The following is a 25,051-nucleotide window of genomic DNA, read 5'->3' as shown; positions in this document are numbered from 1 at the left end:
GAAAAAAAATTTGAAAAATTGTGCTTCCCAACCGCAGTTTCCCCCGAGTCGAGAAATATGCCCACCAGTGACACTTGGTCTTGAAACTGCAACACTAATTCCGCACTTTTTAGACCCACTCGTAGGGGGACGGGACCTCATTCCCAGAATGTAAACGGTTACACAAACAGGACCAAGTGTCACTGGTGGTCACGTAACAAAAAAGGAATGAAGATATTTCTCGACTCAGGGGAAACTGACTTTGGGAAGCACAATTTTTCAAAAACACTAGCCCTATTCTAGTAATACAAAGCTAAATGCAAATCGGTGAAGTACTTCTTTAATATTGGCAGGAATTTAATAAGCTACTCATAAGCATGTTTATATAGATGTATATCGACTTTATGATACAAATGGTTTGGTTTTTGCAGCCTTAAAATAAGCCTCTTAAGTGCACCTTAGGTAAGGGCCTTGCTTGACAGAGGCTACTTTGTGCCACCATGTTGGACAGTGGACCTTTAAATATACTGTTTCCAGCAAAGTCTGTCGTTCAGCAGTTTAGTACAGACCTGGATTTTTAAAGATAAACTGGAACATGAACCTTTTTCTTTTTGTTTACAGTACATGTGAGGGCTTATGCAACCGCCGGACACAGATGTTGTAAATATGGATCCCGCTCTCTCTCGCCGCCTCTGTCAAAGACACTCGCCAGTCAATAGTGTCTTTAGTCATCGCTCGTGACTAAGGAAAAACTCTCCTGGCCGCAGGAGCAGCAGTTTCGAGAGGGGGGGGGCCGAGAAGACACATCACAGCCTATACTCATCCAGATGAGAGTTTAATGATCGACCATGCAGCGCTCAGGGAGATACTTCAGGATGTGTGTGTGTGTGCGTTGGAGATGCGTGAGGTCCAAATGAGAAGAGGGGATAAAGTACCAATTCATCTATTTCAACCTTCAAGCACACTCAACGACACACTTCCCCCGCCCCCCCTTTCTTACACAAATTCCATCCTTTTCCCCTCCCTCTCCACAGTTTTCTCCCTGCTATTTCATCTCTCTCCTTATTGTCTCGATCCCCTCTCTTACATTCATTCATTCACGTTGTGTTTCCTCCATGTAATTAGTGCTGATCTGACGCAAACTTGTGGGATTTACATGAAGACATGTTTATCAGGAGAGAGCCGTCGTCATGGCAATACTAAAACCTTTGCTTCAAGTTGTAAAGGTCATAATTTAGTGATGCTGTACTTTTTTTTCTTCTGAGTGATTTAAACTTTTTTTGAAACAATGACAAAGTGTCATTTTGAGACCCATTTTTACATGATTAAGCAGCATTCTTAAGGATGACTGTCAAGGAAATAGTCCACAAATTTCCCCGAAGAAGATTTAGGAGATCTCTGTATTTATGTTAGGATGTGCATAACGTACTCTGGTGCATTATTGTGAAATAGGAAATGAAGTGTACAAATCACTCCCACAGGGTTGTAAATACAGAAAGTGTGAATGGGTGGGACACGAAGAACCCATTAAATGTATCTTCATCTGTTTACTTCGCTCCACATCTCTGTGCTCACATATAATGTGTTTTAATCACTCATGTGCCATCAGGGCCTGCAGTGCTTGACCTGTTAAACCCCTAAAATAGACTTCAGTTAGATGATAGCACACTGGAAGTGACATCTTCTCATCTACATGTGACCTGTCCACATAAAGGATTTGATAAGACCTGCGGTAATAATGTATAATTTACATTCTTTCTTCATTAGTCCCTCCTCGTCTCTTCCTATTCAATTAAAAAACCTTCCAGCTATGTCAACATCCTTGACATGATGATGTTTATACACAGGTAGACCATTGGAAACATAATCACTAGTGGGATTTCTTTTGTTTAACACTTTCTTTTGAATAAGTCAAAGATGATCAGGGTGAAAAAAAAGCAAGACTGAGACACCAGAGGCCAGAGTTTCACTAAAGGTATTTTAGGTCTTTTGCTCCTCTCTTTTATTTCATTCCTTAATACCGTTTTTCTTATTATCACCTTCATTTCGTTCCTTTAAATAATATATACTTTTTTTTTTTACATTTCTATATCACATTTATTCTCGATTGAACATTAACGGTTTGTATTTTTGTACATGCAGAAACAAATACAATTCAAAGTGTGAACTATTAGTTTTCTCTGTATTGAACCAGACTAGGATTTGCTATCTGATCTTTACCATGAGCTGTGTGAGCATGAATTAGAAATGTGGTCATAACCACGTCATCTGAACATTTTAATCCCACAATCCTTATCTTTATGTTTACAAATAAATAAACGTAACCTCTGTAATCTGGTCATAATTGGGCATTTTTTTAGGAGACATCTTTTCTTTCACACTATTTTCTTGAATTAGTTTCCCTCCTCTTTTATTGCTCCCTTCGCTACATCAACCATTTCCTTTTTAAATTCTGCGTCCTTCCATTTCCTTTTAACTCCTAATTGTCAAGTCCACCCCTCTCCTTCCCCCCCTCTCTCCTAACAACACTAACCCCCTTCCTCTTCCTCCCTCCTGCCTTCCTCATTCCAATGGCATATGCTTTAAGAACCTTGTTAGCAACTGGGCCAATTAGGTGTGGAGCCGCTAACTAGACAGAGCGAGCATACATCACACTGTTCTGCCTTCACTGGGGCTTTCTGCCTTCCCCATTCAGCCGCTGCATGTTAGTTTACAAAGTGTGCCTTCCGCCTTCATTAAGGCTCCCTAATTGTAGGCTGATATTTACATTCTGAGGATATAATGATGGCTATTGCTGTGCGGGGAGATGAAAAGGCTCAAAATGCCTGGAAACTATAATTGAGTGTAAAACGATTGTCTGTGTAAATAAACGGAAACGTAAGTAACACTTTAGGTGAATTTTGATGTAGATTCTGCACAAAAAAACACAACACAAGAGACATAAATTCACACTTTTATCACTTTTACCTGACCATTATTTTTTTATTTAAATTCTTTTTAGTTCCTTTCAGGACCCCACACAAATGATGTTATTCTACCCTCTTGTCTCCTTTAACCTATTCTTTTATCATGTTCTAGTTTATCTTATCCTTCTTTGCTTACAGTACTTTATTTATTTCATACTTTTATGTATGGTTTTACTTATCTATTTTATTTCATCTGTTACTATTTAGGTTTTTTCTTTTTTCTTTTCTTTTACCTCCTGCTTTTAGTCATATTTTAGTCTCCAGTGTTTTCCCGTTGAGAATTCCATGATAGTGTTTCCTCACTTCACTTCCTTTCATCACCCTTACTGTTGCAATCCATAATAGCAGCCATATGCCGGCTATATATATATGATATATAAATAAAGTTTGATTGATTTAAGCAAACACTGGACTATAAACATACTCGGTATACGACATAAACATGAAAATGAGAGAATAGTGACATTTTAATTAATATATGGCTATAATTATGACGTTGAGAATTATAATGCCATATAAGGACAACATCAAACCCTCCAATTTGTCATGAGGAGGAGACGCCAAACTACTGCGAGAAAGAGAGAGAGAGAGAGAGAGAGAAAGAGCAGATATATATTTTTTGGAATGGACTGTCTTTCTTTCTTTAAGAAGCCAGTGACAGGTAGAGGGGAATAAGGGACGGCGAGGATGAGGGAAGAAGAGAGGGCGCGGGGCGACAGCATGAGCGACGTCTCACCCCCTGGTGATGAGAATGACCTTAAGGCAGAGAGGAGACTGACTGCAGAATAATGACAACAGAAATGCGGCTGATGAAAGAGACATCAGAGGAAGAGGAGCAAAAAAAAAAAGAGGACGGTTAAGACGACGTGTCAGCGTCAAGAGTGAAATTACGAGAGTTAAAAAAAAATGAACATTAAAACAAGTGAGGGAGATTAAAGTAGCGTGCTGCTGGCAGGATTGGATTTTCCACCGCACAGTATTTGCACTGTATTAGTGAGGGAGGAAAACAGGGAAATTCCTTTTAATAACCACACAGAGATTAATGCAACAGAGAAATAAAATAAGCTGGGGGGGATTTAATAAAACTCTCTCTAACACAACAGCAGTGAACATGCATTGAACATCTTTACTTTAATCCCACTTAAATCGTGACTGTTATTAAGCATTTATATGACGAGCATGATCGATTGTTTTAGCTGAATTACCTTGAGGAACTTGTACAGGAGGAACGTGAACCAGTTGGTCAGCATTTTCTCGGCGACAGACTCCGTCCTGGAAACACAAAGACTGTGTCAAAATCACAGATCACTTACATCTATGACATTTCCTTGCAAGATCTACATCTTTTGGCAGTAATTACACGAACGGAGGAGATAAGGTTCATTAGTGTTTCATTACGCTGAGGTGAAACGTCAGACGCTTTATCTCACGACCTCGTGAGATAAAAAAACCTCTTACATGCATGATTTTGTCTCTAATCATACAAGCCCTCAACATATGTGCCCTCTGATCCTCCGGCAGGCTACCACTGACTAAGACCAAAAGGATATATTAAGAAATTATTTATTAATTATGAGAACAGAAGAGGACACAAGGGACAGGGAAAGACGGAGGGTATATGACCCGCTGTGGCGACCCCTAAAATGGAGAAGCCGAAAGATTCATTAATGATCAGAAATTGTATTCTCCATCTCTCTCTCTCTCACCGCCGCAGCAGCAGTTTGGGATGGTTTTTGCTCTCCAGGTTTCGGTCTATCAGGTCAGAAAGCAGCTGCTTCAGGACGCCGGTGGCGTACTCCATCTCCCCCTGCAGGGCGGTCATGATCAGAGACGCCACGTTGCCCCTGTCCCGCATAGAAAATGACCTGGAGGGACATTGAAACTCGGGTCAGTTGAGTGTGATAGAACTACGTCACAGAGGTCAGCTTCTAACGAGTCACATTTGAACCTGCAAATCAAAAAAACCCTATCAACTTAACCTTAATTAGATGATGCTATAACTGCTGCTTATTCAAAACAACAACTACAACATATACAGATATATACAGATCTAGCACGACTCGGCTCAGCTTGAGTCTGCTATTCTTTTTTTTATGCTTTTACACTTTTCAACTGTAGATCAGTTAAACATCCTAAAAAACATGCATTAATCGCCAACATTTAGCAATGTCTAAAATCTCAAGTCGAGTGTTTTCAGAGACAGCACTGCCAAAAGCCGGCGATTGTGAGTCTGCGCTCCGGTCAAACAGGATGTACTTAACTAATCTTTTTAATGAACTTATTCTAATGAAAAGAACTGCTGTACTTGTGACATCACAGCAGATCACATCACGTGCTATGGCGACCCTACCCGAGGAGCCGAGTAGTGCCGTGTCGTGCTAGAACTGTATAATGGAAATGGGCCGATAGAGTTCCCAGGGAACTTCAGCTGTCACAGTTCTCAACCTTAAACTTGCAGGTGTAATGTTTTTTTTTTCTTTTCAAAAGCAACAGAAAACTGGGCCTGCAAACACTAGTGTAAAAAACAAATCTGAAAAGAAACATAAAATACATAAGAAATGGTCACCTCTGAGCCTCCAGGGTCCGTATGAACGTCAACAGGAAGTGTTTCTTGGTCAGCAGCTGGCCGAACAGCGTGAGTGCCTTTTCAACATTGGCTGGGACCTGGAGAAAGACACAGAGACAGACACGTTACAGCAGAAAGTTCTCTAAGGTACAGAGCATGTACTAGGTTCTTTACTTATTAAGGAGGCAGGAAACTTATAAACCTCCCTCAGTTGTAAATAATGCATTTTCTGTATCTTAATACATGTATAGAAATGCCTGAGCCACCAAAAAATGGCAGTGCACTTGTAAATCTGAACACAAATGTCTGCACAAACTTATCAGTATGCATTTCAATGTTATTATACTCAAATAATGACTGTGGCAAAACTGGCAACTGTGTCTCCTGCCGCGTGTTATTTAGATGTGACATAATCATTGTCTTGACCTCAGGGTTGGACGTATCAGAGTCATTTGTCCTGAACAATGACCGTGCATTTTAGCAGTCTGGCGACTCAGACTGTCTATTTTTAAATCCTGATCCTAGACTTTTGCAGTGTAATGATTTATGTAAATACCCTTTTTTTTTGATGGCTCAGGTCTTCTTCTACCTTTTTTTTTTTTTTGGACTACTTTGCTGAGTCATCTATTACTTCAGATAATTGAAAGCCTGTAAGTGAATCATTTAATAACCCACTGTCACCAGGAACTCTGGCTATTTATCAGTTCAATCACACTGGCCTGAACCAGCCTGACGTGTGAGCGATTCCTCTGTCACGCAGAGGAGGGAGGAGGAGATAGAGAGGAGGAAAGAGAAGAGAAGAGGGCATGGCAGGACAGTGTGTGCGTGTGTGTGTGTGTGTGTGTGTGTGTGTGTCAGGGTTGGTGTCGGAGGTGCACCCCGCTTGTTCCAGTGGCTGGCACCTGTCACTACTCATCAACAACACGCTAAACCCCCCGAAGACGCATCGCTGTCTCTCACTCACTCCGTCTTCCTCACCGCTCCAATTCTCTCCCTCGCATTTATTGTTGACTGTTTCACATCACTGGTCTTTCATCCATTTTAATTTCTCCTCCACTTTGTCATTGTGTGTCTCTGTCACACGTGCGCGCACACACACACACACACACACACACGCAATTTCCACTTCCCTCTTCCTCTCACTCTATTGTCATCCTTTTGTACCACTATAACATCTATTCTTTTTTTTCTTTGGTCCTTCGATATGCCATTATAAAGTGTCTGGGCCTTTCTGGAAAGTGCAAAGTGAGATTGTCAGGGCTCCAGGGTGCATTGTGTGTGTGTGTGTGTGTGTGTGTTTTTATGTGGGTTTCAAGAGAGTCAGAACCAAGACAGAAAGAAAGAGAGCGACAGGGCAGAGATATGCTGTATGCATGGACAGTAAAGAAGGCCATGTGTGTGAAACAGGGACACAGTCAAGCGCAACACAGCATTTTAAATGAACTTGAATCCTCTAAACCGTAGCTATGTTGACATGGACACAAGTGATTGGAATAAAAATAATCCAATAAATCAGATACAGCCCATTCGGAAACGAGAGGGCTGGCATATCGTGACATATTTCCGTTTTGTGACTGCTGTATTTCTGATCCAAAAAAAGAATAGAGAATGGACTCAAAAGTCACAGAACAGACGTGGTAGAGGAGGAAAAAGAGACACGGGAAGCGGACAACGAGGGGGACGAGCAGACAGAAGTGAAGCATCTTCTTCTGCTTCTACTTCCGGACAATATTAGACAACACTTTGTATGTGGGTCCATTTCAACTGAACTGAACCACATCATTTCATTTTGCGTCCATGTAAACGATGGAATCATGTAAACATAGCTACTGAATCAACGTGGCAGCGCTGGTCCTGTGTGGACACATCTGTGTGAGCGCGACGCTTAGGAGAGCAATTGTTTGGCACGCTTTTCTTTTGGTCACAAGACACAACGAAGAAGGATGGTTCGTAGTTCCTCCCAAACTCACTCAGCGCTCAAAGAAAATAAGGAACATAAATGAAGGTGATTTCCTGCAGAGAAATGGTTGCTACTTAAGCGGAACGTGAGATCGAGAGCGCATTTGTGCAACACTAGATTGACACGGACGCTCGTTTCAGTATGAACGGAACCATGGGCTTGTTCACGTGTGGAATGAATAAAAATATTCAATGTATATAGTTTTTTCTTACTATTCTTGTCATAGTAACATAGTTTTAATGGTCCACTGATCCTGTTATTTATTTACTTTTATGTCTTTTAAGTCCTGATTAATGAAGCCTGAAGCACTTTTATTTTGACTCTTTTTTTTTTTACTTTACTTTTATAATATGATATCGTTTTTTAAATCTCTTTTATCATATCATGTCTGAAAGATGCTTGTGAACGGACGCCGCTGTCTTAAAACTGCAAATCAAATCTAACTGCGGGTACAAATAAAGTGACTTGACATAGAGAGAGAGAGGAAGAAGGAGAGAGAGAGAGAGAGGAAGAAGAGAGAGAAAGAGGGCATAATTGGTGTGTAGTATGGCTGTCCAGATTAGGGAGGAGAGCAGTCACACAGAGCAATAAAGCTAAGAGCATTGGTTAGCCGGACCATTGGATTACACCGGCAATCCCTGAGGGAAATATAAAGAGAAGGGGAAGGAAGTCTAGACATAACTATAAAATACTTCTATGGCGGCAAACAATAACTTCAAAGCACTGCCGGAGAACCAGATAGTAAAATGGACTTAACCACAACATGCAGTACTTATTCACGACAGCAGCAACAGCAACACATATTTTACTTTGAATTAAGTTTGTGTGTGTCTGTGTCCTGTCCTATCATATCCTGTCCTGTCCTGTCTCTCCTAATAATTTTGAACTAGGACAAGGAGTGTTTAATAAAAAGACGAGACATAAAAAGTAGGCTAGACTCGCTATTTTAATACACTTAATCAACATTTGACAATTTCATTTGGAACATCTTGTGTTTCAGACTGTAAAAGGTGATCGCAGAGCCGAATTTAGTGTTTGACTCTATCTAGTGTTAAAAAGCTAAATCTGAATAAGTCTAAGTGGGAATTTTGCAGAACTGAGATGTGATCAGCATCAAAAAACGCTGTTGAACGCAAACCCTTAAGTGGATTATGTCACCGAGCTTTATACGAGGCTGCAACAGCAGTGAACTGAGGACGATAAAGTAGATTTAACCCACTGCTACATCCCTGCTGGGAAACACTCTTTAATTACTCTGTGTTCTTTCTTATGTTGTAGTTTTCAGTTACAGCTGGGAACCATAATTAGCTGTTTTTTTCTCTCTCTCTCTCTCTGTGTCCAAGGATGATGATTCTTGGTGTTTAATCACCACTGTCCCTTCCAGCCAAAAATAACAGAGGATAAATCACTGACTGTTTTTCATACAAATATAAATCCACTCTCCGGATTAGAGCGATTAAATGAAGCTGTAAAAGGTCAAAAGAATTATTCCTTTCGACTTCAAAAAGTCAGCGCTCCAATCAAAGTCAGTGGAGCAGCGCCACATTCTACATCTTAATGATACTGCTGATTACAAGCTTGGCTCCTCTTCTTCTTTTTTTTGGGGGCTTTGGAGGAAACCGGATTCCGTTGACACACAATTAATTCCACTTCAAAGATAAAAAACGTCGGCGTAAATCTGCGACATCTCTTCTAAATGTAGTGAGTTGATTAATAAATTAAGAGTGACATAGAGTACACTCTTTGGCCACTTTATAAGGTACACTGGTTCCCCTGCACAGTGACACAAATATCTAGCCGGCCCATCACATGGCAGCAACTCATTTGCATTTAGAAATGTCAAGATGAACTTTTATGTTTTATTTTATTATTCTGCATTTTGCATTGTCAAGCAATACTATCAGACCCGACTGAGGGAGTGTTTGTGTGTATACACCAGCAGTACAGGGGTGGGTGGGGGCTGCTGAAGCACTGGGTTTTAAGAGAAGTAGAACTTCTCTTCACTTCTGAAAATGTTTGTAGTTTAAATCTCAGTTTACTCGTGCAATGTAATCATATTATTAAACTTAAGTGTGGCATGGGTATCAGACAGACATAAAAACTCCTAATTTAGTGGGATTTTCCCCCACAATAACCATCTGAAGAGTTTGCAGAGAATGGTACGAGGGCTGTTCCACTGCTTAAAAATGCCTCGTCAAAGCCAGAGGTCAGAGGAGAATGGTGGGAGTGGTTTGAGATGATAGAAAGTAACTAATAATAACTCAATAGCAACTTGATATAACTAGTGTATGCAGAAGGGCGACAGGAGCACTCCTGCCACTTAAATGTCCTCTATACCTAATAAAGTGGCTGAGTGTACAATGCGGGCAACAATCTCAGCAACTCCGCACCTTTTCCCTCTTTCTCTCCCCTAAACCTTGTGTTACCTCCGCCCCCACCTTTAGCTTCATCTGTGCTCCCATTTTCCATTTCCATTTTACCTCTCTTTATTCTCCTATATCCCGTCTATGAAACTTCAATTTCAGGCAGTTCTTACTTTAAAACTCTGCCTCGCGACATCATGAGAATACGACACGGCTCTGCCCCAGGAGAGCAGACTAACGATGTCACCGAGGCTCTTGAAGAGTCGTTTCACTTGCAATGAGACGAGCTGAATATGAGGGAGGTGAAATATAGGCTAAAAGATTATGTTAAGGTGAATCACGTGTCGACTCCTGCAGATTTGTTTTGCCTGATTTTGCTGAAACCTATCATGGCCTAATGGTTTAAAAGACATTTCTATACTATTATATCCAAAGTACTTCTAGAATATACTTCTCTGGATGTAGGTGAATGAGTTTTTGAAGTTTAAGCAGCCAATGTAATGTTAGTTTGTCAGTGCGGCAGCCGGAGACTCGTTTTTTTGCTGTTAAGGTTAGTTTGTTTGAGTTTTTAAGTCAGATTGGTGGTGTACTGACCCGTACCTCCATCTCCTTGAGCACGGGGTGGTCCTCGATCCCAGGGAACAGGACCCTCATCGCATACGTCCGATAGTCCAGGAAGGGAATCCCGGCCCCGTCCAGCTCCTGAGTCAGCTCATGGATGTCTGTCTGAAGCTCAGCAAAGGCTGCAGGAAAAAGGAGAAAGATGGAGAGAACGTTAGCAAAAAGGGCAAAGGTGAATGATTTTGCACGACTCTTGCATTTCACCTTATTTTTTGACGCTATTTGACGAATAGCAAACAATATGACATTTGGTGTTAGGTGGTTACATCATCCACTTCCTAACCTCGTCTGTCAGAGAACATCTTAAATGACTGCAGCACAGAAGCTGAGCTGGATACGACGTCTCTGCTTTCCGTCTATTTTTGTAGCTTCCTCTTACTTGCATTTAAACTTTTTTATAGAATGTTGCAGCACTTTTCCGTTTGTTTTGTCTCTGGCCTTAATCAGCAGTGCAACCAAACAACAAGAATACATCTGAGAAGACACTGATTAGATTTACAGTCACTACAGTGTGGTACTACATTCTTATTATATAGAAGTTATCTTTTCATCGGCGTGGGATTATCTGTAAATTTGTCTGCCCTGTACAGTTTTTGGCAGATCAATCTGGACATTTTGTGATGAGTAGGAGATCACCCAAGAAATCCCTATTTCTTACAATGGAAAAACTCAAAACTCTCATTGGATCTGAATGAAATTTGTATGTGTATGCAGGATCAGACATGCATTTGACTTTAGTTGTGTTTCTATCATGGCATGGTTCAGTTTGGTACAGGACAGTATGGTTTGGAAAGGTAAAGCCCCGGGTCAGGCTTGCATTTCGACTGAGAACAGTACCACAAATGATCGGACTTGGCACAACATGACAACGTCATCTTTTCGTTCTTCTTTATTTACATCTGATTACTCGTAGCATGCTTTTTTTAAATAATCTCAGCTTCCATCAAATATTTACACCACATTTTTCTTTCGCCCAATCAGCTGACTGACGGTCAAGCTCGACCCTGACTGTACCATACCATTTTACTCTGGTACCCCAAGGGAAGGGTGCCAAAAAATGGAACGGTAGGAGCTGGTAATAAAAAAAATGTACTGTACCAAGCAAACTGTTCCAGTTGATAGAAACACGGCACATGGTTCATGTGGATTGGATCCAGAAGGTCTTCTGGATCCAGTGGATACAAATGCAAAAATGCAGGTTTGTGCTCTCTGAGTGCTCTTGTCATTACTATTATTATTAAAAATGTATTTAGTGCACAATGAAGTCGTTCCAGAACCTTCTAAAGAGCAATCCTTGTAAGACGGTGACAGTAAGTGCCACTGACTCCACAATACCCACTGGGCTATGAAGAGCCCAAACTCACCAAGATGGCTGAATTATACAGTGACAGTGTCTACTATGTTGATGCTATCGCCCTGTAACACCACAAACCCGTTTTCATTATGTTATGAAAAGCAGAGGTTGCAAGGTTACTCTGTAATTACATTGTCCTTCCACATTTTGGAACAGATTACAGAGATAAAGACAGCGAACACAGGAATAAAAATGCAAGATTACACTGAAAGTGTACGACAGCGCCATAAACAGGATATATGGGTCGGATGAGGAGGCGGCCAGACACAAATTTCGGGACGGCAACAGCGACAGTCAGAGAAAACTGTGTATAATTTTAGGGACAGCATTTAAGGCTTTTACTGAGGACTCGACAGCGAGACTTAAAATTAAACTCTATGATGATGAAAGAAGCCCACAAAGGCAATAAATGTGAACTAAAATGCAGACCAGACACAAATGCAAGGGGAATAAGAGGAAAGGCTGACATTAGAGCACAACAACAAATCCCAAATCAACAGTTCAGTTACACAACTTCATATGCAAGTAACATCACGACAGTGTTGTATCTTTCTGAGAGTCTTATGTGACTCAGGGAAAACACATTTCAGTGAAAGTTACGACGGAAACTTGGCATGGAATTAAAATTCTTTGTGTCTTAACCATTGCTAATTCAATCTTCCTTTGTCCAACAGAAGACCCAAGCACAGTGGAATGAGAAGTGGACCCCAGCCCGAGGTGAGAAAAGCAGAACCAGGAAACAGAAAACAAAGTTCCTGGAAAGGAAAGACAATTAATTGCATGAGTGGATAATTATTAAGAGAGCGACGGATGAGTTTTCATGCATAATTTCCCCCAGCTGTTATTGGCCTGCTTAGTCCACAAGAGGGATGGATAGGGGAGGAAGCAGAGTAGATAAAGGGAAGAAGGGGGGGGGGAAAGAGGAAAGGTGAAGAAAGAAATATGAGGAGGTGAAGAAAGGAGGATGTTAAAACTCCAGGGGAGAGAGGGCAAAGATGATTAGGACTAAGAGGAAGAAGAAGTGGACAGAGGAGGAGATAAGTGAGAAGAAAAGACAGTAAGGCAGAGGGAAAATAAAACAACATGAAGTAGAAATGATAAGAGGAAAAAATGTACAGCATAAAAAAACAATGAGGGAAAAAATAGAGTTAAAGAGGGGGATTTAAAGTCAGAAAACTGCTTAAAACATTGATTTGATTTCCTTTCCTCCAGTCCGTTATCTTCTCCACCTTCTGTCACACTCTTCTATTGTTTAATCACTCCTTTATTTATTACTCAAATGGGAAATGGTTAGGCTTAAAAAAAAGAGAACAAATACTGCAACAAACACTATCAGGACACATAAAACTTGGTTTATAGCCAGACTATATGATGACACTGTGACCTCTGTGGCAATTTCCCCAAATTTCTGTTTCATTTTTTTATGTCTTTTTTATGTCTTCAAAACATGAACTCAGTGGAAGAAAATAAATATAAACCAGCAGAAAATACTGTAGCAAATGGTCCTGCTGTGTTTTACTAGTGTCACACATTTGTAAAGGATATTTGAAATAAACTGAGACAGGAAACTGAGCTTGGGAAGCACAATTTTTCAAAATACTACCCCTATTCTAGTAATACAAAGCTAAATACAAATTGGTCAAGTATTCCTTTAAGTAAAATCAAGTAATTTTCTAAAGACGAAAGAAGGAATTGCTTTGACTTGCATTCCTTTAGACGGCCTAAACAATGCTTTAGTCCTAACCTTAACATAACATAACCAGTTCCTCAGAAATTAGGTTTGGCCTCATTAAGACCAGGTTTTGGTCTCCATGAGGACTACTGGTCCTGGGAAGGTCAGTGTTTATGCCAGAAAAGTACACACACACACACACACACATTTGTACAGTATTCTTAGTGAGGACCATCACAACTAAACAGCTAATCTTAACCCTTAACATAACCTTGACCTAAACCTAACTCTATGCCTAACCCTAAAACCAGGTCTTAACGTATAAGCAGCCACTTTTAAAGTGTGAGAAAATGCCCAAATGTCCTCACTTCCTGTGGTTGATACATTTATGTAATTCTCACAAAGACACACACACGTGCACAGACAAAGAGAGGTGAGAAGTGAAGTGTAAAAAAATGACACCTCGCTGATCTTAAATTGGCATGAAAACAAAGCCCTGCTCATGAATTCATTAAAAGCCCATTTGCATTTGTTTGGTCATAGAGCATCTGAAAGACATCTGTGTTTTCTCTGCAGAATGACAACGTGTCACTTGCCAGTCAGCAGGTGTCACTTCTAATGTGTAAGTAATAAACCATGACTGATGAGATACTAGTTCACATCATTGTCTCCCTCTCGGTCGACCGACCCAAACGACACCGGTCTCTCTCGCCGAAAAACTCTTAATACGAAAGCAGCTGACCACACACACAGTGGACCGCCCACTTCGTCTGTTCCTCCGCCCACACATACTGTCTCATCTCTTTGGGCCAGCTGGGAGTCGTGCAGTCGGTGGGTTGTGGGATTGAAAAAAGAAAAGAAAGGAAAAAAACAAAAGAGGCCGTGCTTAACATCCTGGAAAACTGAATGGTTTAATTGTATCAGACTCCTACGCTGTCTGGCTTGTGATTTTCTTTGCTGTGTTTCGTGAATAAAAACATAGAAACATCTTAAAACTACATGGTAAAAAGTAGAATAACTGAAAAGGCCACTTTGGAAAAAAAATGAATAAATTAGGTTCAAGTAGACACCCAAACTATTCACAAACACATGAATTCTGCTCCAGATACACCTGTCATTCACACTACCTCCACATTTAAGAGCCTCAAAAATGGAGATCTTTGGAAACTCACTTCCTGATTCCATTCCCCCGACTGTCTGTCAGTGGAAAACCAGCCTTGCAAGATCTTTAGACCTCAGAATCAGGAGGTCTTGCCAAGTCTCAGGTCTAGTGAGAAACACGCACACACCCTTCAGCCAGGTACCAGCTATAAGATCAAGGCAGCGATAGCTTTATTTTAGACGTCCATCATGACAGAGCCAGCGAAAATGAAGCAGAGAAAACCGCGTTGTTGGAGGAAGAAAGGAAGATGAAGGAAATGACTGTCTTACCAAGCGAGGGTCCACGCACGAGTGAACATCAGAGCGACTTTTTGTGAATGGGGAGAAGCATGTGATGGATATGGCTCCACGGCTTGTTTTCACCGACTCCATTGAAAACAAATGCACATGGCCAGGAGAGGGGAAGGGATCAGCAGTGAGTTTACGAATGAAGCATTTACTCCAAAACTGTAGGGGGAGCTCCATAGAGTTAAAGGCCTCACATCAGTTTATCAAAAGTCCTTCTTCTACTTTTCATGATTGTTGTATCACTTTTATAACAATCTCTGAAACACACAACCGCAGAGGGCCAAATTTACTTCTTGTTTACACTGATAATATTCACATGAATGGTAACATTTTACTTCTCATGTTGAGAAAATGCTGTTTATAAAAAATCCCACTGTAACCTTGTACCATCACTGTGTGTGTCCGTGTCACTGTCTTGCGTGTAAACTCCCGGGCTGTCCGTACATCAGTCATGCAGAGTGTTAGTGAAAGTGCGACCTCACATAAGGCCCCTCTCGCTCGTCGTCAGCCTCGTCATCCTCTCCCATTTACCTTCTCCTCTTATTTTCCCTCTCATTTCTCTGCAAACAATCCCTTTATGTCATTCTGACCTCACACCCCTCTACCTCGCTGTCACCCTCACAGCACTTCAAACTCACTTTCCTCTGACACCGACTATTCTGTGACATGTTGGACAGCTCTGTTACATCAATAGATCTTTTAGTAAAAAAAACGCCAGTCCATCGAAGCAGGGCAGTTCTCTGGCAAATCTATATCAAGAAACACTGGAGCTTTTCTACTGGAACAACAGCTCACTAAGTGACGTTGTTCCAGTATTTCATACATGTGGTGAAAACACGTCAGGCTCTGCATGAAGCACCATATGGTTTGATGGACGGTAACTGTGGTGATGTTATTATGATATTATGCCTCTAACTATTATTTCTGTCATGTAGAGAATTCATATTAAACTTATATTATTGCAAGTAAAGCAGCTTTCGTTTAGTATTACTCACATACGACACAGTCACAAAGCTACACTCTCACAGTCTATTCAGACTGGTTCTCTGTCTCTATCTTCCGTCACAAGAGCACAGCAGCAGCAGTTTATTCGTACACGGCTGCAGAACGTTCCTTCGCTGCAGACAACTGTTCTTTAACACCGTTCAGCCGGCAGATTCACATCATGGCACTTCATCACTGTGCCGTAGTGCACTTATTCGACAGAGCAGACTCACACAGAGTAAACAGTGTCATTGTCAGTGGCTTATCTTGTATCTTATAACTTTTACAAATAAAGTTTCTTCTTGTTAATGTTATTATTCATCTTTATTGTTTTTGGGTACATTTGTATATGCATATGTATATTTACATTTAACCCTTTAACGCTGTGCATTTTTTGGCCTGTTTTTGGACATTGAGATGAAGAAATTTTTTTATTTTAAATATGTTTTATACTGTTCAAATTTCAAATCAGATGTTCAGGTATAACTAGAGTATTTTTTCCCAAGTAAAACGTTTCATTTTTCATAATTTTAAATTGTTTATACACTATTGTAACATGCAGTAAATTGCAAATAACTGCCAGATATTGAAAAGTTATTCTGGAAAAATGGGCAAAAGCACTTATTGTTGCCCTTTCATGGTTAAAATAAGCAATAATAAAAAAAAAAGGCTTAGATGTCATTTAGCAGGCGCTTTTATCCAAAGTGACTTACAAAAGAGGAATAGGCTACACAGAAGAAGACTGGAAAGTCTTCTGGAAAGAAGACAGGAACAGTGGACTGACAGAGGGTGAGAGTGCAGAAGTGGATCAGTGCTAGGACAGAAGATGCTCTTGGAAGAGCTGGGTCTTCAAGAGCTTCTTGAAGATTACGGATAGACAGTATCTGCACAAGCTACTAGATAAATAAAGTCTCTGGCCAGCTACTGCATGACAATTTTGCCATTGGCTTTCTTTTAATTGCCTACCTTCTTTACACTCCAGGGCCACTCTGGACTCCAGGTTGTCCATCTGAAGCTGCAGCCGTTTGAGCGTGCGGTCGGCGTCCCTCGACTTCCTCTTATAGGCTATCAGCACGGCGATGATGACCAAGAGAAGAAGGCCTCCACCCCCTCCGATGCCGATGATGGCGGGAAGTGTCAGGAGGCTGTCGGAGTATATGTGTAGAGTCCCGGGGGAATACTCAAAACCTCCAGCACGGATCTGAACACACAAACACATCTAATGTTAAATTGCCAAGAAACAAACTCTTTAAAGCAACACTATGATATTTTTCTGTGGGCTCTATAAGGGATATATTCAAGCTGAATGGACATGCTAGTAAGTAACATCTGGTGCCTCTTTCATTCATTATACAGTGATTGGGATAGGAACCCTTGTGAAAAGTGTGTAACTTAAAATGGTAGTACATAACAAATATGAACAAATATGAATAAATGTCTGTCAGATTTAAACTATTGTCAAATCACACAATGCTGAGTCAGCTCTGCACGACCCCGTCAGTGTTTCTCAGTACAGTGGTGTTTAGAGCGTGTGTCTCCGGGTGACATTCCCACACCGCGCACAGGAGGTGATTTGCTTGATGTCAACATAGTGGTAGTAAATTGGCGGCAAACATGTTGTTGTAAGACTGAAAACACAACAAAGTGCACACAAAAGGTTTCAAAAGTGAATTCTACTGGTCAAAAAAGCTTGACCATTCAACATTTGGAAAGGATGAACGGCTCTTGCCCCTGAACTACTGCTGTATAAACACAAACGCCCCCTTAGTCAGGTCTGATAGTATTGCGTGACCATTTTTTTTAGATGAAGAATGCAAATACATTGTTTCTGTTCACACAGACTAAACAGAAGCAAACTGGAGCTTTTACCAGCAATTTGTAGAGTACACAGAGGATCAGTTCAGAGGCTCAACTCAGTCCAACAATTACATAGAGTTGACATAATTACAGTAAATGAATGACTTTGCTCACAAGAGAGTTTCTGTTGGTGGCTGACGAGCAGAATTTGAAGGTTCAGTGCTTTGCTCAAAAGCAGCTCGACCACATTCATCAATGGAGAGGAAATCACTACTTATTTACTTTGCCCTCTTTCTTCAGCCAGCCCGAGAGTTTGAACTAGCAGCGTCAAGAAAAACCAGGCAACGGTCAATGGAAAATAGATGAGATGGTCTGAAGAGATCAAAGTCGGTGGTCCGATGAAAGAGAAGTCGGTTGACCCAATTTCAACCTCAGGCATCATTACATGTATATCTGTTCTGTGCCGCTCGCGCTAAACAGGTCGATCTTAGACAGGCTCACGCTGGGGAGGCTCGCGTCCACGTGGCTGTGAACACTACTTGTCGGAAAGCTTTTTGATTCTTGGCTTTAGGGGAGCAGCTCCAGAGTCCTTTGATAATGAAGATCTCACAACTTTATCTTGCTCGGGCCTTTTTAATGATTTACATTCCTTTGTAGCGTCCGCACAACTTTAACAAAGGGAGGGAGAATGTTGTGGCTGAACCTCGTTAAAGCAGCACGCACGCACACACACGCACACACACACACACACACACACACTCAGACACAGTGTAAGTAATCAAACAATGTAATCACCAGCATTTAAATCTCTCCCCATGGGAGCCTTGCTAATTATGGGAAGTCAACACATGTAATGTCTTTTTTTTTCTGACTAACTACATTTACATAAGTGCAATGTGTCTCCGAGACAAGAAACAAGCACACACACACACACAGAGCGCGTACGTACGCACACAGCCCTGGAATCCATCAAATCAAGCTATCCCGCGGGGGGTGGGGGGGGGGGTTGATAAATGATTCAAATGAGGTGTGATTATGTACTTTGAAGTTTTTATATAAGTGCACTTTCATGTTAACGTTAGAGGATGGACAAAAAAACAAAAACAAAACAGAAGCTGTTCTGTTGTTGTATCAACGTGCTCATACCCACAAATAATCTTCTTTTTTTTTTAACGGCACATACAATTACACAGGTTTAATTAGAGTATAAATTTGGATTAATTTACGTAATAGAAGTCAATTTAATCATTTCAAGAGAGAGTCTTGTGATAATTATGCAGTTTAAAATGATGCAGCTCTGTGTCTCAACAGTATAACAGATGAAATATTATATTATAGCCTATAATGGCATAACTGTCAACAGGCTATTTTCATATTTTTTCATTGTGTGACGTCGAGATATGGTTAACTTGTAGTTTTCAGCTCATTGCTTCCAGTTCTGCATTCTGCTTTCATTCTGAAGATGTCGTCAGAAACTCCATATTTTTAGGCTACATCCCGATATTACGAGATATATCGGGATATAAAACTGCACACAAAGTTCTAGTTTCAGATGTTTGTGTTTCCATTGCTGATGACCTCTATTACATCCTTAAAATACAGTTATTACCTTTCATTTCAGATAATACCTGGTTCATTTCTTTGGCTTTTTTAATGTTAAACGAAGGATAATAACGTGCGTTAGAGACAAAATAATAATGCTAAAAATCAAATAAATAGTCTAAATACTAAATATGAGGATTATCAAATTTTAAAACCAGGAAAAAGTCATCACAGATGTCGTATCACAATATAACGATATAGGAAAAGAAAAGCTCAGGTAAACCAACTGTGAGCGAGGATTTATATTTGCAATTTAATGATATGATTAAATAGATATCCACCCCCACAACTCGCCAGCAAGTCATACTCTATACGCAATCTATAATGTGTAATCTGCTGAGCTTCAAGAGTTGATTTGTTTTGAGTTTGAACGAGCGAGGACATTTTCCTCCCACGCCTTCTTCACGCAAGACATTTTTGACACAGTCAGAAAAAGCAAAGGTTTACATGTTTGAGCTAATGATCGCTTAATTACACTGAGCTGCTTGATTTGTCGGAGTCGCTGGTTTTATTCCTGCTGCGTTCACCGTCACACACTGTCATCGCTTCCTGGGAGACTTGAGACTGAGAATGAGTGCCCCATTAACAGAGCAGAACAGAACTGAGATGTTATCTGTGTTATTAGGAACATTTGCACTTTTCTTTTCGTCCCCCCCCCCCGTGATAAGGGACAAAAAAAACAACAATTACAATAATCCATTTTCCAAGTTCCTGTTTTGACTTTGGTTTATTCATCTGCAAATGTGATTTAATATTTTCAAAATTAACCTTTCTACTGCAAAAGCTCTGTATGCATAATATCAAAAGTTGATATGATATTCCAAGTTGTTCTGACAAGGTGGTATTTGTGTGAATTTGACCTATAGTTGAAACCTATTTTAACTAATACACCATGTACAGTATAGTCACTATTCAACTCATTTAATATAACAGTTAGTATTTTACTTAAATGTCCAGTGTGTAAAATGTAAGGTGAAATTTGGCAGAAACCGACGATAAAGAAGTGTACAATCACCTGGTTGTATGAATTGTTGTTTTTCATGACTTCAGAATAAGGCTTTTATTGTCAGCTATGGAGGCCTCTATTTTGGACCCCCGTGCTACATAGATTCTCAAACACAGTTGGAAGGGTGAGGGGAAGGATATCCAGCTGCAACATGCAACTTCACCAATCAATGTTACATTTTACACACTGTATGTTTAAATACAAAATAAACGTTTCACTCTATAGGTGAAAGTGATGTTTTATCAGTGACATTTTATACAAGGTTCAACTGCTATCCCTCACATAACAAATAAGTACTTATTATGTAATCAAGGCTAAGTGACATATATGCGGCATTTGACCAGAGGGGAAGTAATCCTCTGATGACTTGAACGTGGCATAAGTAGAAGTTGGTGACACATTTTCTGGGCAGTATTCTATTTTCACTCTGTTGACAGACTGAAGAACTGACAGAGGAACTTAAAAAGCTGAAGGCCAAAACAACAAACAAGTTTCTTCGAAGAACTCAAGGGAGGCTGCACGACTGCCAGCGCACTGCTGAGCATCTGTGGGGACACACAAAGGCAAACGCACACACTCAGCCACTGCTTCTTACTGTACAGCAACACACAAAACACACACCAGACCAGTTGGGACACGCTTTGGGGTCCCCCAGTATGTAGGTCATTTTACATGGACTTTTTTTTTCTTTATTCACAGCTGTGCTTTACACACACAAACATATCAGCGCATGTAGTGACACAGACACACGCACACTCACGCTAAAAGCAGAAGAGATTAGAACAGACAGCTCTATTTTTTCCTTGGCTAATGCCAGACGAAGGACTAACTCCACCACCCCTGCCAACACATCCCATCGTCCCGATATTCAACATGACATTTCATTCGAAAAAGAGAGAGAGAGAGAGAGAGAGAGAGAGAGAGAGAGAGAGAGAGAGAGAGAGAGAGAGAGAGAGAGAGAGAGAGAGAGAGAGAGAGAGAGAAGGGATAAAAAGAAAAAAATCAAGAGAGTTCCACATTGGAGCTGGCTGTATCCACTGAGAGCCATCATACTGAATTACATGGATGTGCTGTCAGTGGCTTTCTAGGTATATTGGCTGTAGTTTGCAGCGAGTAAATGTCATAAAGATGTAGTGAAATGACAGTGAAAGGACGTTGATGATAAGTTTAAAGGGGGCAGGCAGTTGAGGGGAGGAGACGGGATGAGTGGGCGTACCAGCGGGAAATTTAGACAAACACCCAAACGTATTCATCGCGAGCGCTAAGTCGGCTGAATGAGGTCTGACCTTCCCTCATGCAGATGTGCCAGGAGCTGTGTGGTGATTTCGAAAGTCTGCTCCAGTCAGAGTGAATCAGGGATGTCACTCTGTTGACAGCTCAACACTGTGGACAAGTCAATCTCGATGGTCGCCACGGGACGTACTCAGAAGCTTGTTGTTTGACTCTTCCCTGCACTGCATTTCCTGATGTATTGTAATGTTGGGTAAAATGCGGCACAGCAGCGAAGGCGACATTGGCAGCCTTCGCGCTGTGGGTGGTGGTACAAAAGATAGCTGCGGCATGCATGTGACACTTCACACAGCAAACAGGAAGTATAACTCAGCGTCAATGCAATGATGCTTTAGCAACGGATTTGCCGAGAGTTGGACGAAATTTGCACATCAGAGAGGTTTATACAGGGAATCAGTTCATGGATTAAAGCTCGCAGAACGAGCTTAGTGTCTGCATCTCAGTGGCATCCTGGAGAAACAATTCCATTCTTAATGCCACCTTTTATGTTTCCGCATAACTCTGGGACACAGCTCCGCAGGTGACAGTGAGACAGTGCCTTGTCATGGACATAAACAGTAGCAAAAGGGGGATACTCATACACTGCTCTTATCTCTTACCTTAGATGACATCCATAATTTAGCTCTCTCTGGTGACCAAATGCAGTGTAAATAGAAAGTTTCAAGTTTGCAGGGTCAGGAATTTCTTTTATTAGTCTGTTTATTTATGCGGAGTGGGTGTAGCCTTAATGACCCTTTGCTGGCATTATTGTTGAAATGTGGCACCAATGGCAGTCGGTGACGATATCCACACTTGTAAACTCAAGTGGAGTTCAAATGTTTCACCTGATAATGATTCAGTTGTAATTTAAAAAAAGAAGTGATACAATTGGATTTTTGACTCAAAGCGATCGATTTGAACTGAGGGCTCAGTGAAAGCATGGAGGACCTTTTCCTAGAACTGACATTTTATAGACTGCACAATCAAAAGCATTGGCAAATATAATCGTTGATTGAAGCCTCGGTCATTTCCGTTATTTGGCCTGTGCAAAGATGTAAAGTGCTCGTTGTTCCTGCCTGGCATTGTGCTGCTTTCGTCCCGTTTCACCCGTTGTGTGATTCATTGATGCTAATAATGCACACAGAACCTAGGGATGCATTAAAGGAGTTACTATAAAACATCCACGGACACATCATCCTGGCAAAAGTTGCACTAATGATGCAGTAGCATTGATCGGTTGATCTCTGGAGTCAATGTAATGTCCCAGTATGCTGCTGCTTCACTGGACGCTGGTTAAAAAAAAAAATGGGTGGCATTTCATACAGGAAACTACAGGCTTTTGTACTGTGACGCACATGAAATGAACGGATTCACGTCTAATTACATTCAAAGGCACGCGACTGTCGTATGACGCATGCGATCAATTATTCTCTGTTTACCTCCATATGATTTTAAAACGTGCTGCAACAACATCGAGCCTTAATGAGGCTTCATGCCACTTACTTTCTGCCAAAAGTGTCATTATGTGTTCATAATTTCAAGATCGAGACGGCGGTGGGTGAAATTTTGTTACACTGAATAAATTAGTGTCAGGCGTTCAATGTGTAGGAGCAGAAAATGAGTTGGGTGTCAATTCAAAGTGAACAACAGGTAGTTTGTTAGCACACAGGCTTCTGTCTGAACTGTAAATGCACGAACGGCAGATATAAAAGATCAGTTTTATTTTGCGGTGTGGCATTATGTGTTTTGGGATGACTGGTGTGTTCTGGGTTAATGCTTTGCCCGAGGCCCCCGAGTCCCTTGAAACACCTCTGATTTCGAGCTGCTTGCTGAAGTGTGAATGGAATTAATCAAAGGTGTAAAAATGATTCTGTTCTTTGCAGTGGCAGGCCTGGAAGCAGCCTCAGACCATACTAAATATGACCACGTTCAGAGAGCAACGCTGGGCTGAGTGTGGATGCATGGAGAGATGAGTAAGGCACAGCAGTGACGAGTGTGCCTTTGATTTAAGTGGAGTGTGGGTGGAGGATTGGCTTGTGGATTCACTGAGGGTTAGGTACATAACATTCTGTGTACTATTAAATGTCGACGCCTTCAAAGTAGAAGGGAAGCTAATAAAAATACATGAAAAATGGAGATGGCACTGAGGGACATGAAAAGCTCTCAAAGAAAAATAATAGTAACCTGTGACAGAGAAGTGCTGACTCTTGCAGAGCTGCTGGTGTTTATGCGCTTCAGTCCACAGACAGGAAACACAGTTTTATTTTTTTATTTTATCAGCAGACATGTTGAAAATTTCACTGTGGTCATATTGTGTAGCTATGATTTAAAATAAGACACTGGATACTTAACTAAAAAATATTTTTTCTTTGTATTTTTAAAGCTGCAGTATGTAACATTTGACGATTTTTGTTGATGATGATGATGATCTCTGCAAGGTCTGTGTGAACAGATATTATGCAACATTTTTTGCACAGTGCATCCTTCATTTGGTAACAGACTATGCCAGACAATACTATTAGACTTAACTGAGGGAGCACTGGTGTGTATGCAGTGGTAGCACACTGTAACCAGCAATTGTTTTGCTTTACTAACGGTATTATGCTATTTTGCTATTGTGGCCATGGGAGTTATTATGCACTTGAAGTAAAGTGAGCACATGTCAGAAAACATCTACAACAGTCATGTCAACGTCAAATACACGGGGGGCCAAAATAAAAAAAATGGTACAAGTGGAGGGCCGGGCTGGTTCAATGTTTATTAAAACTCGCAATTATTATTATTATTATTTTATATATATATATATATATATATTATTGCACATATTGAACCAATACCAACCAATAACACAGCCTATATTGCACTTAACATTAATCATTAAATTAAATTAAATTAAATTAAATTAAATTAAATTAAATTAAATTAAATTAAATTAAATTAAATTAAATTAAATTAAGCAAAACATAAATAAAATCAGTTGCAATATTTTCTCAAGGCTCTTTCAGTAACAAATTGAAAACGTTTTTTCTTCTTTTTTTTAACAGGTAAACAGCAAAATGTAATTTTCCTTCAAAGCTCAAAGATTTCTTTTTAACTCTTCTACCTTCTGTAGCCTTTGTTCTGTGTTCATATTCTTGTATTTGTCTTTATGTGCATCTGTGTGTTTCGTTGTTTCATAGTGCCTTCTTAAGTTATATTATTTCATAACAGACACGCTGTCTCCACACACAAGACACACAGGCTTTCCTTTTACTTAGGTAAACATGTATTCTGCCTCCCACCTGTCTTGAAACCCCCTGTTTTCAGCGTCTACCTTTCTTTTTTCCATTTTGGGGGAGAGGTAGATGAAAATTGACGGCGATGTTTAGTCCTCCACTGTAACTGTGCTGCTGCTCATGAAGAGACGACACGGGATCACGCTCGCTTGCGGGCACTCGGTACGCGGCAATGCACTCGCAGTGCA

At 40.6% G+C, this 25,051-nt stretch overlaps 1 protein-coding gene across 3 annotated transcripts in view; it reads right to left on the bottom strand.

Annotated features, from left to right (window-relative positions):
* The window catches only part of LOC131468457 (plexin-A1-like), a 248,997-nt gene that overhangs the window by 19,791 nt on the left and 204,155 nt on the right, over window positions 1–25,051 (bottom strand). For 2 of the 3 annotated variants that reach the window (XM_058642727.1, XM_058642728.1), the window contains exons 20-24: window positions 16,881–17,115; window positions 10,429–10,577; window positions 5,512–5,609; window positions 4,652–4,810; window positions 4,151–4,217 (exon numbers count right to left, since the gene is read on the bottom strand). In XM_058642727.1, coding sequence (XP_058498710.1) covers window positions 4,151–4,217; window positions 4,652–4,810; window positions 5,512–5,609; window positions 10,429–10,577; window positions 16,881–17,115 — 708 coding nt within the window. The remainder of the gene's footprint in view (window positions 1–4,150; window positions 4,218–4,651; window positions 4,811–5,511; window positions 5,610–10,428; window positions 10,578–16,880; window positions 17,116–25,051) is intronic. The other variant, XM_058642730.1, reaches the window with a different exon arrangement.

Source organism: Solea solea, chromosome 11 (genome assembly GCF_958295425.1).
Source record: "Solea solea chromosome 11, fSolSol10.1, whole genome shotgun sequence".
Classification (NCBI taxonomy): Eukaryota; Metazoa; Chordata; class Actinopteri; order Pleuronectiformes; family Soleidae; genus Solea; species Solea solea.
This window is presented reverse-complemented; position numbering and strand designations above follow the sequence as displayed.